The sequence below is a fragment of the Sceloporus occidentalis genome, unplaced genomic scaffold, assembly GCF_023333645.1.
Source record: "Sceloporus occidentalis isolate IW3139 unplaced genomic scaffold, rSceOcc1.0.p SCAF_4, whole genome shotgun sequence".
In the NCBI taxonomy this organism is placed as follows: domain Eukaryota; kingdom Metazoa; phylum Chordata; class Lepidosauria; order Squamata; family Phrynosomatidae; genus Sceloporus; species Sceloporus occidentalis.
In genome coordinates, this window is record NW_028316984.1 from 174874007 (window position 1) to 174890697 (window position 16691).

The 16691-nt window shown below is 41.6% G+C and overlaps 1 protein-coding gene across 1 annotated transcript in view; it reads left to right on the top strand.

The window, feature by feature from the left end:
• Positions 1–210: 210 nt before the first annotated feature.
• The window catches only part of LOC149315036 (potassium channel subfamily K member 13-like), a 67833-nt gene continuing 51352 nt past the window's right edge, over positions 211–16691 (top strand). The window contains exon 1 of the mRNA XM_089523581.1: positions 211–589. Coding sequence (XP_089379707.1) covers positions 235–589 — 355 coding nt within the window. The 5' untranslated portion in view covers positions 211–234. The remainder of the gene's footprint in view (positions 590–16691) is intronic.

Sequence of the window (16691 nt, forward strand, 5' to 3'; positions counted from 1 at the left end):
TCCTGGAGCCCTTCCCTCCTCCCTTCCGTCTCCTCAGCGGGGGCTGCCCTCCCTTCCCTGCCCTTCCGCCCACAGACTCCCCAAAGCCATGGCCTGCCTTTGGAGCGGGGCTCCTGGCTAAGAGGAGGACTCGGGGCTCCCGGAGGGAGAGGGAGAGGGAGAGCCATGGGGGCCCCCCGGGGCCTCCTGCTCTGCTGCTGCTGCTGCTGCTGCTGCTGCTGCCTGCCGTCCTCCATGGCGTCCTCCATGGCTCCGTCGTCCTCCCTGGCGCCGTCCTCCAGCCGGAGGGCCTTCAACGAGGACAACGCGCGCTTCCTGCTGCTGGCGGGGCTGATCCTGCTCTACCTTCTCGGGGGGGCGGCCGTCTTCTCGGCCCTGGAGCGGCCCAGCGAGCGGGAGGCCCAGCAGCGCTGGCGGCGGAGGATGGAGGACTTCTCCCGGGGCCACGGCCTCCCCCCCGAGCAGCTCCGCGCCTTCCTGGCCGACTACGAGGCCGCCTACCTGGCCGGCGCCCGCGTCCTCCCGCTCCGGCCCCGCTGGGACTTCCCCGGCGCCTTCTACTTCGTGGCCACCGTCGTCTCCACCATCGGTAAGCAAGGGACCACTGCAAGGCCCAGCATCCCCTGGCCGCCCGGGACCAGGCTGGGGCCGCCTTCCAGTCCTTGGCAGTTCCTTCAGAGGAGAGCCGCCTTCCCTTGACCTTCCAGGCTCCCTCCGAGGAAGAAGAAGAGGGGGCGGCAGGAGCTTCCCTGGGCTTCAGCCTCCTTCCTCAGATGCATTTGGAAGGGAGGGATCTCTCTCCAGACTGAGGCTCCCTTTGAAAGAAAGAAGTCGCAACTCCATGTTGCAGCGCCTTTGAGACTTCTTCGGAACAGAAGTTGGCAGCAGGAGCTTTCCTAGACTCCAGTCTACTTCCTCAGATGCATTTACAAAGAACGAAGGAAAGAAAGAAGCTGGCAGCATGAACTCTCCCAGACTAAAGTCTACTTCCTCACATCCCTACACCTCTGAGGAAGTAGACCTTCCTCCATGAAAGCTCATGCTGCCAACTTCCTTCTTTCAGTTCGTCTCAAAGGTGCTGCAAGATCTCTATACATACTGATTCTGCAACTAACATGGCTATATCTTTGCATTCCTTCAAAGGAGGCTGAGAGAGCATGACTTGCCCAAGGTCATCCTGTGGGCTGACCTGGCCCAGCCAGGATTCGAACCCTGAACTCCAGAGTCATAGCCCAGTTCTCAAACCACTACACCACACTATCTCTCAGCACATAGTTGTCCCCAAAAGTAACTTCACCTCCTCCTCCTCCTCCTTTTATTCACTTGCATCCCACCTTTCTTCCATTCCAGGGACTCAAGGCAGGGAAGAGCAAGGTAAAACAATACAATTTAAAGACACTACAAAAGCATTTCAATGTATAAATAGAGAATGTATACATCTGGAGATCCAAAGTTTGGGAATCACTGTGAATCTGGAGGAAAGCCTCCAAAAAGGCAGCATCCACAGTGTGTGTGAAAGTGGGTTGTTTCTGCAGTGCGGATGCAGTTGTGTGCCAGGGAGTTGTTCTCCCTCTCCCTCCCTTTCTGTTGCTCCTTCATCCTCATCTTTTAGCTCTTGTAGCCCTTGTTAGTTTTTCCAATGCAGAAAATTCTGCTTTGGGTTGAGTTTCTCTTATCCAAAGTGCTTGGGACCAAAAGTGTTTGGGATTTCAGAGTTTTTCAGATGTTGGGATATTTGCATATGCATCATGGGACATCTTGGAGACGGGACCCCACTGTAAAGATGACATCCCTTTATGCTTCATTTACACCTTATACACATAGCCTGAAGGTAATTGTATAATGGTTTAAGTGTTAGACTATGACTCTGGAGACCAGGGTTCGATTCCTGCTCGGCCATGAAACCCTCTGGATGACCTTGGGCAAGTCACACTCTCTCAGCCTCAGGGGAAGGCAATAGTGAACTTGCTCTGAACAAGTCTGCCAAGAAAATCCTGTGATGGATTTGCTTCAGGGAATCCGTAAATCGGAAACAACTTGAAGGCACACAACATCAAAAACAACAAATGTATACACAACATTTTTAATAGTTTTGTGCGTGAAACCAAGTTGGTGCACACCGAACCATCCGAAAGCGAAGGTGTCACTACCTCAGCCGTCCATGCGAATAATAATTTTGGATTTTGGAGTATTTTGGAATTCTGGATAAGGGAGACTCAACCTTTAGTTGGAGAAGAACCAAAAAACATGGGACACGGATGGAGGAAATCAATGCTGGCTTTTAGGTGAAACTTTAAAGGAGCCAGGTGCTACACCTCTTTGCAGAGATAAGTCTTGCATAGTTTTGAAAGTTGATCAGAATCACTCCCCACTGACTTCAGAACTGCTGTCCTGCACTGCAGGAGGACACTTATTCTGAGGCTGATCGAGGGGTGTAGAAAGAGGCAAAACAAGACCACTTCCATCCCGATCCCCATGAAATATCCTGTCACTTCCCAGATTTCTAGCATTGCAGTAACATATTACTTTGAGCATTTGAAAATAGAGTTTAGAACCCAAAGAAAAGGGGCAGATAAAGTTACCAAGGCAGTGTGAACACAGCAAATGTCTCAGGAGATTATCAGATAGGGGTAATCTTATAGTGCAATCGCAAAAAGATTTTCATACGACGTCACACTTATCCCATCATTAAACTGTGATTGGCTGCGGTCACGCGAAAGGCTTTCACATGACGCTGAGCTTATCCTGTCATTGTCCCATCATTGAAGTGGAATTGTCCCCTCCTTGCCCTTCATTTTGTATTAATGGAAGAACTTCACTGACATTTCAATGACAGGATCAGTGCGAATGTGTGAATGTCTTTTGCACAATCACTGTCACGAATGGGATAAGGATGGGATTCACTCCTGTCTCCGTCTGATAATCTCCTCAGTCTCTGCAGTGCTAGGAATGTGTGGACTGAAGGAAAATTTCGTTTAGGGACAGAATTCTTACTGTGGGAGGAGAATGCCTTCTTTTCACCTCCACCTCGACCCCATAACTCCAACCTTGATGCTGAAATTGCTGCTGGAGACCATGATGTCTAAGAACATGTGTGATACATAGCTGCTCTGAACTACTCTGTGTGTTTGATTGCTTTCTGCATACGTTTTATGCCAGAAACATGAAATATTTTCTTTTCTGTAGAGCAGAACTCTGCACTTCCTGCAATAAGAAGTCAAAAAGGGGGATGAAAGGGGTGAGGGAGGGAGAATCTAGCAGTGCCTTTGAGAGGAACGGGTTTATTTTAGCACGTGTAAAAGCTCACACCAAAATAAATCAGTCTCAAAGGTGTTGCTGGATTTTTTCCCCTCCTTTCTCCTTTTCCGCTTTGCAAGGTTCTCTCTTTGGAAGCTGCTTACAATGGAAAGTCAAAACTCACTGACTTAGAGGTGAAAGGGAGAGTTGGTTTCCTAGTAACACTTCCTTCCCTGTCCATCCACCCATCTGCTGGATTTTTCATCATATCTTAAGCATACTGTGATTCCCCCCCCCCCCCCCTGTATTAACACTCATCAGGAATGAGAGTATTAGGAAAAGGAATACTTTCTGCACCATACCTTTATCATGCCTTTTCTTCTTAAAGTTTCCATTTTCTTAAATGTGATTGGCTGTCATTATCTGTTTCACCACCCATGAAGTTTCCTAGAGATGTCCTGCTGTCAAACACACATTTTCTCCACTCAGTCATTTTTCAGAGTGTGGATGGGAGTTTCTTGACAAACCAGGTCAAGAACAACAAGTTTTGATGTTTGCTGAACCAATGATAAAATTCAAAGGCATAACCGTGTTAGTCTGGATCAGTATGCAAAGGGATCTTGTAACACCTTTGAGACACCTTCATCAGATGCATGAAATATACTTAAGTCTATGGAAGCTTATGCTATCAACATCTTTCTCTCAGTGAAGCTGCATCCACACTGCAGAACAGATGCAGTTTGACACTGCTTTAACAGCCATGGCTCAATGCTATGGAATCCTGGGAGTTGTAGTTTGGTCAGATATTTAGCCTTCTCTGTCAGAGAGCTCTGGTGCCCCAGCAAACTACCAATCCCAGAATTCCATTGCATGGAGCCATGGCAGTTAAAGAATCAAACTGGATTATTTCAGCAGTGCAGATGCAGCCTTAGTCTCAGAAGATGTTACTTTTGCATTCTGAACTGATGAGTTTCAGTAATCATTACTTTTAGCAGGTGCATTTGGCTTTTAAAATCTTCCAGTACTCCAATTTTCTGGTTTCGATAGTGAACTCAACAAGTTGGTTAGTGCACAGAGTGCATTTTGTTTCATCACCTGGATTATTCAGTGTTGGTTGTACATAAAATTTTGAAACATCTGGCATCCTTTAGACACATCACTAGTTAGGGCTGTTTTCACCTGTGATAATTCTTTTTGCTTTTCCTACATTTGGGGTATAAATATCTACTTATTGGTTGGCATATAGTTAGACAAACCTGTAGAGAATAGATTTATCCCCCAGTTAAAAAATAAGTTTTTTTTTTTTTTTTACAAATCTCTATGTTTGTCGGGGTTCAATACCTTTCTCTTGTGTAGGGCTGCAGAATCTGTGTCCCTCCAGATGCTGGTAAACAACAGCTCCCATGATCCCTCACTAATGGCCACAGTGAGTAGGAACTAGAGTCCAAAAACATCTCTGGTGCCGCTGATACTACAGTCTAGTCTTGGATGGTACTGTTCTTCTTGGTAATAAATGACTAGCCTTTGTGGGAAGCAGGACTAGATGCAGCTCTGAGTTCCTCCAGCAGGATGGCTCTTCTAAAAGCAGTTGCGAACAAGGGAGTTTGGACATGTCTCATCCACAGGATTGCTATGAGTCGAGGTTGACTTGAGAGCAGTTAACAATAATAATATTATAAAGCAAAAACAAATTATATGGGTAATCAATCCTATGGGCTATGGAACACCCTTAAAGACATTGGAATGCCAACACATCTGATAGTCTTAGTGAGGAATCTGTACTCAGGACAAGAGGCTACTGTCAGGACAGAACATGGAGAAACAGAATGGTTCCCAATTGACAAAGGAGTCAGACAAGGCTGCATCCTATCACTCTATCTATTCAACTTATATGCAGAACATATTGTAAGGAAAGGAGGCTTGGACATGGAAGAGGCAGGGGCGAAAACAGGAGGAGGAAACATCAACCATCTGAGATATGCTGATGACACCACAATACTAGCAGAGAACCTCACAGACCTGGAACAACTACTAAGGAAGATGAAAGACGAAAGTGCAAAGGCAGGTTTACTGTTGAACATAAAGAAAACAAAAATAATGGCCACTGAGAACTTACACTCATTCAAACTAGACAATGAAGAAATAGAAATAGTAAAAGAGGTCTCATATCTGGGATGAAACATTAATCGGAACAGGGAGTGCAGCCAGGAAATCAGAAGAAGGTTAAGAATGGGGAGGGCAGCTATGAAAGAACTAGAAAAGATCCTAAAATGCAAAGCACAAAAGCATCATACAAGCCACTGTATTCCCTCTTACCATGTATATGAGAGCTAAACAGTCAAGAAAGAAAATGGGAGGAAAATAATGAAAATGGGAGGAAATGTGGTGCTGAAGAAGAGTGCTGAGGATCCCATGGACAGCCAAAAGGACAAAGAAATGTGTCCTGGAGCAGATCAAGCCAGAAATATCCCCAGAAGCCAAGATAACAAGACTTAGACTGTCATACTTTGGACACATCATGAAAAGGCATGGATCGTTGGAAAAGACAATAATGTTAGGAAGGTGGAGGGAAGTAGAAAGAGAGGAAGACCACATTCTAGATCAACGGACTGTATTAAACAGAGCACGAATATGAGTTTGCAGGAGCTAGGCAGAGCAGTAAAGGACAGGGGGGCCTGGAGATGTCTCATCCATAGGGTTGCCATGAGTTGAGAATCCTATTCTGTTTTCCAATAAGGAGAGTTCACCACATGAGATACATGACAGTCTTTGTAAGACTCATAGAATCATAGCGATGGAAGAGACCACAAGAGCCATCCAGTCAAACTCCCTGTCAGGAAGACACAATCCAGCCTTAGTTTAAAACCTCCAAAGAAGGAGAGTGTGTTCCACTGTCAAACAGCTCTTCACTAGTGGACCTGCCACCCCAGTGCACCACATTTTTCCGTGCCACTTGTGGGGTCTTCTGATTTTCCCTTCTCCCCATCCCAGCTGGTTCCTTGTGATAGTGCACATGTGTTGGGATGCCATTGTAAGATGCACATGCAGACAGCTGATGGCTCCACAGGCAAAGCAGTGAGCTCACTCATCCCATAAATAGGTTCACTAGATTTTCTGACTTGGTTACCAAAACTCTCTTGGGTCCTATGGTTAGGCACCTTGACTAAAGGGCAGCAGACTTAGGGAGCAAAATGTTCTGGACTAGTTCTGAACATATCATACTTTGGTTACTATGATTTGTCTTCCTTCTCTTTTTAAGGAAAAGAGAGAGATCTTAAAGCTTCTCAGCCATCTTTCTTGAGAAAGGGTTACTCACCAGTATGTCTGTTGTAAAACACCTTGACTGTGGTGTGGTGTGATCTATAAATCAATAGGCTTGAATCTTTTCACAAAATTTAATAAGAAATGTGGAGCAGATGTTCCTCATGATAAGTGGTTTTCTAGGAATAAGCTTTTTAAAGATGTATTTCTGTTAAAAGGAAAACTTTCTGGGCCCTTAATACATAGTCATTAATCTAGGAAGAGAGCTATGAAACACTGAAAAACTGTTAGACTTTGTCAGCTGAATTCTCAATTAGGCTATCATCATAACCAAATTTTAGGCAAAATTAATTAATTATTATAAAATCAAATAATTTAAGAAGACAATGGAAAGTTATAATTATGGGGGGGGGGGGGGAATCCTACATACACTGACAAGATGGCTTCCTTCTGTTTCCCACTGTTAATGAAATGCTAGATGAAGAAAATTGTCCCTGAAAACAATTGTATAACCAGGCCCATCTTTGTATTCATATGGTATTTATGTGCATGCATATATCTGATAATTTCACCTCTGGTCCAAGAAAATAACCTCATGTTCCCATTTCACACCTGCTGGAAGGAACCCCTTCCCCAAATCCTCCAGAGACTTTTTGGGGGATCTGTAGATGTCTGGGGGAAGGAGGGGAGGATGCTAAAACTTTCCTTCCATGAATTTTCCTAGGTTTGTAAATCCACACATTAACTCTGTATTCAGCTGTGATTCAAAGTTGTCTAAAATCTGTCCATGCAATAAGCATATCTCCCATATTTGTGCTCTGGCAATTTTCTTTTTAAAAGAAAACTTTAAATGCAATACTATGGGATAATGCTCTTATAGCTAGATGTTTCTAGTTATACTCCAGAACTGCTGATAAAATATTTCATGCTCTCATGTCTTTATTTTTAATAAAACAAATGCATATCCCATGACCTGTTATGATCAGATAGATATTATCAGAATAGTCATGAGGCTTTACAACCAACTTACACATAGAGGTCTCAGAAACCTCCTTATGCAAATTTTCCAATAGAGTGTGCACAGCTCTTCCCTCCTCATTTAGCTATTTTAAATTTTTTTCCCGCAATTACATGGAGTTATGTCAGAATTAATGTAGCATTACACCAGTTCTCAACAGGATCTCAGCTTAAAATGGTCAGAGCCCAGCCAAAACTAAACTTTTTAAATGACATTCATTTTAGCGAGGAGGCATAGGATCATGTGAATAGCTCTTTCACTGAAATCTGCTTATCTTAAAGATGCTTAACATTAGCATGACTGTGCCCTGTATGTCAGATAAATGTACGAACTAGATGATGTCCACCACCAAATAGCAAAATAAATCCCCCAAACTCTCTTGTCCTTCCATATATATGTTTCTGGATGAAATGTTGAATAGTGCACTTCTGTTTTGAAAAATGTTGAAGAAGGATTACCCTACAAAGCAACTGATGGCAGAATGTATGTTTTTGTTGTTGTTGTTGTTGTTGTCAGATTAGATTCCCATGACATAAGGAAGAAGCTGATTTTACTCAGCTGGCATAATGTATATATGGAGCCCACTTTCTGGTTCAGTTTACTCTGCATCATGTAGAAAGATAATGAATAGTGGTGGGAAATTGTCAGTTTATGTTAATATCAATTGGCCTTTCGGCCATTTAAATCTATATATAACCGTTGGCCAGTACGATCTTCATATGCATTACAGATATCTCCATGCAGGGCTGGCCCTACCATTAGACATAGAGAACTGGTTGCCTCTGGCAATAGATTCTGGAAGACAGCAGCAAGATGTTGGTTTCAGGTAGCTTTCCTTGAACACCTAAGCTAGCCTTTAGAGGTGGTGGAAAATGCTCCCCTATCTTTAGTGTTTAAGAAAGATATAGTTGTCAATTCGTTTGTCTTTTGTATGTGGAAGAGGAGTGGGTATCACCTTGTTCTTCCCTTAGGCAGCAAAATCCCCTACATTGGCCTTGCCAGCACAACACTGAACCCCCCCCCCCCCGCCCCCATGCACATACTTACCATCTGTGTTACAAGGAAAGCTGAGCTACTAAGTGGAGAGAAACAAATAACTGAGAAATATTTTATTAACTAAGAGATGCCAATAGCTGTCATATGCTCTCCAACTGTCCTGATTTGTCAGGAAGAGTCCTGATTAATTCTATTTTGTCCCACTTTTTCAGCTGCTTTTAAGGTGTCTCAGTTTCTTCCCCCTCCTCTTTCACCCTTTGTCCTCAAATTAATTAATTTCTTGCAAAGTGAATTCAAAGTGAAAAAGTCATTTGCACCCAATAAACTACAGCACTATATAAGTAAATAATAATAATAATAATAATAATAATAATAATAATAATAATAATAATAATAGAGGGAAGGGGGAGAAATATTGTCCTCCCCAATAAGCTCAGGCAAAAGCAGACTGCTGCAACCTGTCCTTGCTTGTGCATTTTTCCTCATCAATAACTCTTGCCATCTTGACCACACTCTGATGTTGTTTGATCTGTATTTCCCAGTTTTTATCTGTGAAATGTTGGAGGATATGGTCTCATTTGGTATGAAAATCTACAGTACGTTTCTTTCTGTGGGTGAATGACAAAAATATTTGGGCACAGCTACTCTTCCAAATTTCCTTTCCTGTATAAATATTGAGCTAAAAGCATAGTGACAACTGATGGAAATAACAGTCAGAAATATTCAGAAAATGTTCCAAAAAGTGTTGGGAAGCACTAATGAGGAGAATACTCTGGACTGATTAGAATCTTCGCAGTTTGGGATTTATTCTTCACAGAATTCATGTGTGGTATTGTTTCCCACTGTGCTGTTTTCAAAAACTTTCTAGAAGCAGGGAGAAAATTGCTAAAATTACTCATTGCTTCCACTGAGAACAAAATTAGCAAAAAATTACACCCAAAGTGACAACGAAGCAAGAGGTTCTCCAGTTCACATCCAGTGTTGGATGTAAAGAGTAGGCTGGTTATAGAAGGTGATGTTGTGATAATACATAAGGATGCCTTTTATTATTCTTTTTGCATCAGGTGGCCATGCTTGCATGTTGTTTGCAGCCAGAGATTATGGTTTGGGCATACAGTACTACATGTCATTATGAAATCATTCATTCACTCATTCATTCGTTACCAACCTTTTCTTGACTGAGCTCAAGGTGACATACACACTTCTTAGTTTCCCCACTTTATATTTCCAATAACCCTGCAAAGTCAGTCAGGGTGAGGGATGGTGGCTAACCGATGGCCACTAAATGGATTTAATAGCTTAGTGACGATTTGAACCTGGATCTCCCAAGCCCCAATCAAACATCCTGACCACTGCAACACACTGGGACCACAGTCCTGGTGGGTCTGTTTATTTAGAAATCAACATCTCTAAATTCTTGGTCTCATTCTTCATCTAAACTATGTAATGATTCTCATTCTAATTACTGGTCTAATTATTACTGGAATAATCATTGCTCTAACAAACAAATGCAGTTTAGATGGGAAACAGCTATTTTCCTATCTGCTTACCTGGTTTCATACCAGGCTGCTTCACATACCAGAGAACTTACAGATATTCTTCATGGTGTCCCTTGTATATTACAGTATAGTGTATATGCTGTTCTTGAAGGAAGGATGATATCCCCTGTCTCCCATCCACTCCCCATTATGCTGGGTTGTGATACTAAGCCATGGTTTGTGTTAATCAACATTTGTTGCTGTAGCAAGGAATGGTCCTGCAGAAAGCCTAAGTACTGTTTGGTCCCCCCATTAATGGTCTGTTTTTCTCCTGGCCCTTTTGTCAGCAGCATTTCAGAGGTGGGCAGCTAAAGACACAAAGGTATTCTACAATCAGACATAACAGCAAGACATGGTTTAAATAAGCCAGAGTTCATATGTCAACAACTAGGACTTCTGGTTGGAATGGTGCCATGATAGCTGTGCCTTTAGCAACAGTTCTGAAGGCACAGTCACCATCTATGAAGTTCGCAGTCCAGAGGTACCAGGACTAGCAAAAATTACTTTCCTGGCACAGAGAACTCAGAGGACGCTCACAAGGTTTGACTCTCATCCCCAGTATGTCACTCCTGTGGTTTTTTAAAAACTTTATTATTAATTTTTTAAAAATAATTTTGTTCTCTTTAAATTTAATGGTATTTTTAATGTGACGTTTGTTTAAATGATTTCACCTTTTTTATTAGCACATTTTGGTTAATCTTATTTTCAGCCTTCGTAAGCAGCCATGGGTCCCATGTCGGAAGAAAGACAGCATGTGAATTAAATAAAATTTTAGTAAAATTAAATTAAAACATCTTTGGACAATTTTACTAAGTTTAAAAAAACATGAAAGAGGAGTCTGGTGCTTTGAAATTGTAGTTGGGTTCCACAAAAAGTCCACAAGCCACACTTTCCCTACCCTGATCTATACAAATATGCAGGCAGAGACTAGCTATGGACAAATATGCCAGGGTCCACTCAGGCCTCCATCTTTTCACAGGTCGGTAAAATGAGTACCCAGCTTGTTGGAAGCAATTGGCTTATATACTGTAAACTGATTAGGTAATGTTAGTTCACTGATAAGCGATACAGAAATGTATTTGCTATTGCTATTGCTAACTGAGCAGTAGGGCTTTGTAGGTCAAAACCAACACTTTGAATTGTGCGTAGAAATTGTGGCAGCCAGTGGAGCTGGTGCAACAAGGGAGTTGTGTGTTCCCTGTCATGAGCCCCAGTTAGCAATCTGGCTGCAGCTCTTTGGACCAGTTGAAATTTCCAAAAACTGTTCAGAGGCAGATGCACATAGAACACATTACAGTAACCCAAGTAGGATATAACTAAGGCATGTGTCACTATAGCCAGATCTGACATCTTAAGGAACGGGCACAGCTGGCACACAAGTGTTACTTGTGCAAATGCAGTCTTAGCCACTGCTCAAACCTGGGCATCCAGGCTCTAGGCTGAATCCAGGAACACACCCAGGTTGTGAATCTGTATTTTCAGAGGGAGTGTACTATCTAGTACAATCTGAATCCCTGCTAGCAGTAACAAGGATTAAATGCTAAAATCCACTGCTTTCACATTAGATTTCCAGAGGACCAGCCAGTATTCCAAAATGCTGTTTGTTTTTTGGAGCTTCAAAACTGAGCTCCATGACTATAAACTATCATCTCCTTTTCACACAGACAACTTAGCTGAGAGAGGGCAATGGATGAGATATCCCCCTTTAGATACAAGTCCAGCCAATGACTAGGTTTCCATAGCAATTACTGCCACGCTGTCCACCAAAGGCATTATTTGCAGACCTCACCAGGGCTAGTAAAGAAATCACTGAAACCCAGGGGTGGAATAAGGGCTATCTAGGTACTTACCTATAGCATTAATATAGCTAATTGAGATCTAGGCAATCTTTGCCCCATGCAAGGCTAACTGCCCCCAACTGCAGATAACACTGAATTTTTTCCATATGTAACCATGTTGGAGGACTGAAATCTCAAACCTACCATACAGAGCCCTGAATTCTTCACAGACTTTAGGTGGCTCCTGACTCAGTAAGAAAGAAATTCTTTGGCCAAAGATTTCCCTCCTTCCTCAAAAATAGTACAGCTAAACCATCTGGATCAGGAGTGAAGAACAATTTCTTTATTTTTAAAATTTATATTGTTATTTCATTTTCTTATACCCAGCATGATGTAGTAATTTGAGTGATGGACTATGATTCTGGAGACCAAATTTCTGCTCAGCCATGAAAACCCACAGGTTGACCTTGCAAGTCACACTCTCTCAGCTTCGGAGGATAGCAATGGCAAGCCCGCTCTGATGAAACTTGCCAAGAAACCCCTATGATAGGCTTGCCTGAGGGTCGCCATAAGTCAGAAAGGACTTGAAGGCTCAACACACACACGCTTATATCCCACCTGTCTCCCAGTATAGGGACTCAAGGTGACTAACAACAAATTTAATTGAATTTATTGTTTAAATGAGAACATTTATAATCTCACCTGGGGCAAATGGACATATTAGAGAGCATGTTCATACATTTCAGTTTTCCCCTGATTTCATTCCTTAGAGTGCTACAATTTAAAGTTTCTTTGTTAACAATCAACATGGGCAGGTCTCTCAAGGTTACAAGTGCTAGGGAACACAGGCTAGCAAGTTGTTCTGCAACAGTATGACAGAGGCTGTGAGAAGCATTTTTCACTACACATCAGCATGCTGCAAATACCTTGTTCTCTGAGTAGGAGAAGGTTATTTTGCTCACTAGAACTTTCTGGCAAAAGCCCATTTGGTACAGCTACGCTTTGGTTCACTTTAGACCACAACAGAATTACTTTCCTAAACTCCTCTAAGGAGCTGGTCTATCCAGCTAAAGTGATCAGGTAGAATCTGGTCTACCAGCAGGAGTGCTGTCCATGGTGCTGTACCTGCAGCTAGAAAGCGCTATCCAGGGACCTGACTGCTTGGATTTCTAATGGTTGTTGTTGTTGTTGATGATGATGATGTTGTTGTTGTGTGCCTCCAAGTCATTTCTGACTTATGGTGACCCTAAGCCTAAGGCAATCCTATAATGGGGTTTTCTTGGCATGATTTATTTAAAGGGGGGTTGCCTTTGCCGTTGCCTTTCCCTGAGGCTGAGAGAGTGTGACTTGGCCAGGGTCACCAGTGGGTTTTCATGGCTGAGTGGGAATCAAACCTTGGTCTCCAGAGTTGTAGTCCAACACTGAAACCATTATACCATGCTGGCTCTTTTTCCCTCCCCCTAATTTCTGATTTCTATTTCAGATTAGTTAAAGGGGCAAAGGCTAGAGATTTGCTTTCACAGGATTGTAGAAGGGGCATATTTATTCCAGAGCAGTATTTCATCAAGTCTTTCAACAATGCAGAGACTTGTTAAGAAATTCAGTGTTCTCTGCCTAGGAAAGGAGCAGTTAGCCTCTCATGGGACAGAGACTGCCTGGATTAAAATGGAAGTTAACTTGCTGCTTCTGCTGCTAATGGATTTGAAATTTTATTGCCTGTGTTTTGGTGCCTTTTGTCCTTGGTCCCCACATGGCCAAGAAGGGATGTGGCTTCTGCCTGCATTGGTATCTCTCCTCTAAACTATCTTAAGTGAAGTAACAGAAGTAACATTTGAGATAAAATGTAGGCTTGTAATGATGACATCGGACCTTATCACACTAGCTCAGAAACTGGATTTAAAGCGGGGAAAACCACAAATGCAGGAGGTTTCTCAAACGACATTTCTGCAAACCTGAAATAATGTGAAAATAAAGCAAACATAAAGGGGACAAAAACAACACCTTTTTACTTTGCCGGTTTTTTCTACTTTAAAACTACTTCAAATCCCGTTTCTTGGTGGGATTCCCCTCGTGTGATAAGGTCCATCATCACTTCTCTTCTCCCATTTGATTTTTAACATTTTTGCCTGATGAAAAAGTCAGTGTAGCTTTGAAAGCCTGCATGATGTATTTTATACATTTTGGTTGGCCAATAAAGGTATCACTCTTCTGTGGATTTTGGATTTTTTTGATAAAGACTTAAAGAGAAACCATTGCTGCTATAAACTTCTAAAGATCTTTCAGAATTTTACCTCAGCCAAAAACCCTAAATTCACCCCAGTCAAATTCTTATTTACTCAAATTGCATTTGTCATGCTTACCCACTTTCTTCTTGCCTAACACACTTATAACCATTCTGATTTTTCAACAACTATCTGAATTTTGATTTCCACAAGAGTCAGCTCTCTGGTCAGATATATAGGATTGTTTCCTCTTCATTGGGTAGAATCCTAAGTCGATCAGTGTTTTAATGCTGCACAGATCAATAAAAAAGTTACCTAATACAGTTTCCTGTCTGTAAAAATTAAATGCAGTAGTCTCTCTCCTCTCAAAATCAATTAAAGCTTGGAATAATTATTTTTAGAATAGCTGATTTAATTAATTAATTTTAGAGGTCACTTGTTGACATTACTTAATATCTTTATGTATTAAAATGTGTGTGACAGACATATTGCCTTTTTAAAATTACTTTTTAAAATTTCTGAGAATAACATTTAACTGGATTAAAATACAACTAGACGAAATGCTCCATTATGACCCCCAAAGAACAATATTTAAATTCTAAGTTCTTTAAATCTTATAACGCCTCAAATTAATGCGTTATAATTAACACAATTTCTTGTTACATGTTAATTTCAAATTCTGTTGTCACTTCACTCAAACTCTCAGTGTAATAATAACACACAATATAAACAGGCAGTTATGTCTTTGTATGTGCTTTAAAGACGCTTGTTGAGGTATAGTAACCTGTGAACTTCATAGGGTTTCCTTAGGCAAGGAATAGTCAGAGGCAGTTTTGCCAGTTTCCTCCTCTGAAATATAGCCTATAGAAACTGGCATTCATTTGTGGTCTCCCATCCAAGTACTAACCAGGGCTGACCCTGCTTAGCTTCAAAGATCAGATGGGATCTGGTGCCTTCAGGGTATACCTGTATCCTTTCTTTCCAGCTCCCCCTATGTGTCACTATCATTTTTATGTTCAATGCCATTTTAATACACAACTTATAAACCAGATTCTATATTTTAGCCTGGAGGGTCTTTTCAAGTTGCAGCAAGAAGTCAATTAAGCCTTGAAAATTGTGGTAACACACTGCTCTTCTAGCTGAGGTGGAAATTTGCACCTAGTCCTTTTCTCTTCCCACTCCCCCTCCTCCATAGAGAATTTGCACACTCATCTCCCACCTGGAGGTGGCCCATGAAAACTGAAGACTCAGGACCATCCATGAAATCCAGCAACACTAATCACCAGTGACATGCATGGCAAACAGTACTGGTGGTGCTGGAGGAGGAGGCAGCAATCCTCCCCACCACTGAGATTTGACCCTATATACTACTGGTGCCAGATACTGATGTTAATTGTAGTGCATGTAGTGTGATGGAAGTTATTCTCATTAACTGCAGGATGGTTAGTTTGCCTTGGCTGTTAGGTGCAGCCCTGATGTGATTTATGAGGGCAGGAGAAATGTTGTTGCCTTAATTAAAGAAAAACGCACAAAGTGGTAACAGTAAAATTTTAAAAAATGCTCATTAGAGATTCTGTCAGTGATGATCTTCACAGATTTAGATGGCGACATCAGGCAGAAGCTCATGAATGCTTCCAAAATCACCTACCACAGAAAGGGTACCAAAATGGCAACAGCACTGTAGAATTGTTAAATCTTTCCCATAAAATAAATAGAATTTGATAACACCATGACACAGTTGCCAGTGTGTGAGTTATTCTTTATTCTTTGTGACAGAAGCATAGAAATTTAAGAGAAGCTGAGTTTTATAGAGATAGAAAGACCTGGGGGAGGGAGAACATTCTCCCCCTTTTAATCCTAAAGCCTTTCCCCTTAAAAATATGGAAAAATGGTTATGGAATATATTCTTTTAGAACAATGAATATAGTATTTACGATAAGCTGTATCCCTTTCCCCATTATTTCTAAAAAAAAAGTATGTAGCATACATACTTTTATGTAACACTGAGTTAGTATCTCACATCATTGCAATTCATGGTTTTGGCTTCCCATTCTCCATTCTTTTTATGTGAATGTATGCTTTATGTCTGCTTGCATTGTGGACTGCTGGAGGAGACATAATTCTGTTTTATTTATTTTTTACTAATGCTGATGGTTTCTTCTGTTTTTCTTGGAGGGGTTTTGTCAGCTGTTCATAAATAATATAATTCAAGCATTCTTTACAGTTCATAACCTCATAGCTCCTTTTGTAACAAAAAAGGAACTTTTTAAAAGCAATTATTGTCTAAATAAACTGTAGTAACACATGATAGTTTTATGCTAAACTAGGGTATACATAATGCATTTTATGTTCTTAAAATAACAAAGTGGCATATGATCTTTAAAGAGTACCAACATCTTTTTCAGTGTGCTTCCAAAAAAATCCCATTCCTCCTCAAAATCACTTCAGATTTTATTTTCCCCATGGCTTCAAAATTTGCCCATCCCTAGGGGTTTACTACACAGTAAGTGTTTGCCGGAGTCTCAGCAGTTTCCCATGCTGGCTGTAGGATTTGGGGGTAGGAGTTGTAGTAAAAAATGTAACTTTTCCAAGTTCTGCAGTTTGATTGCTGCTAAAAGGACTGTTCATATGAAGTGTGTGT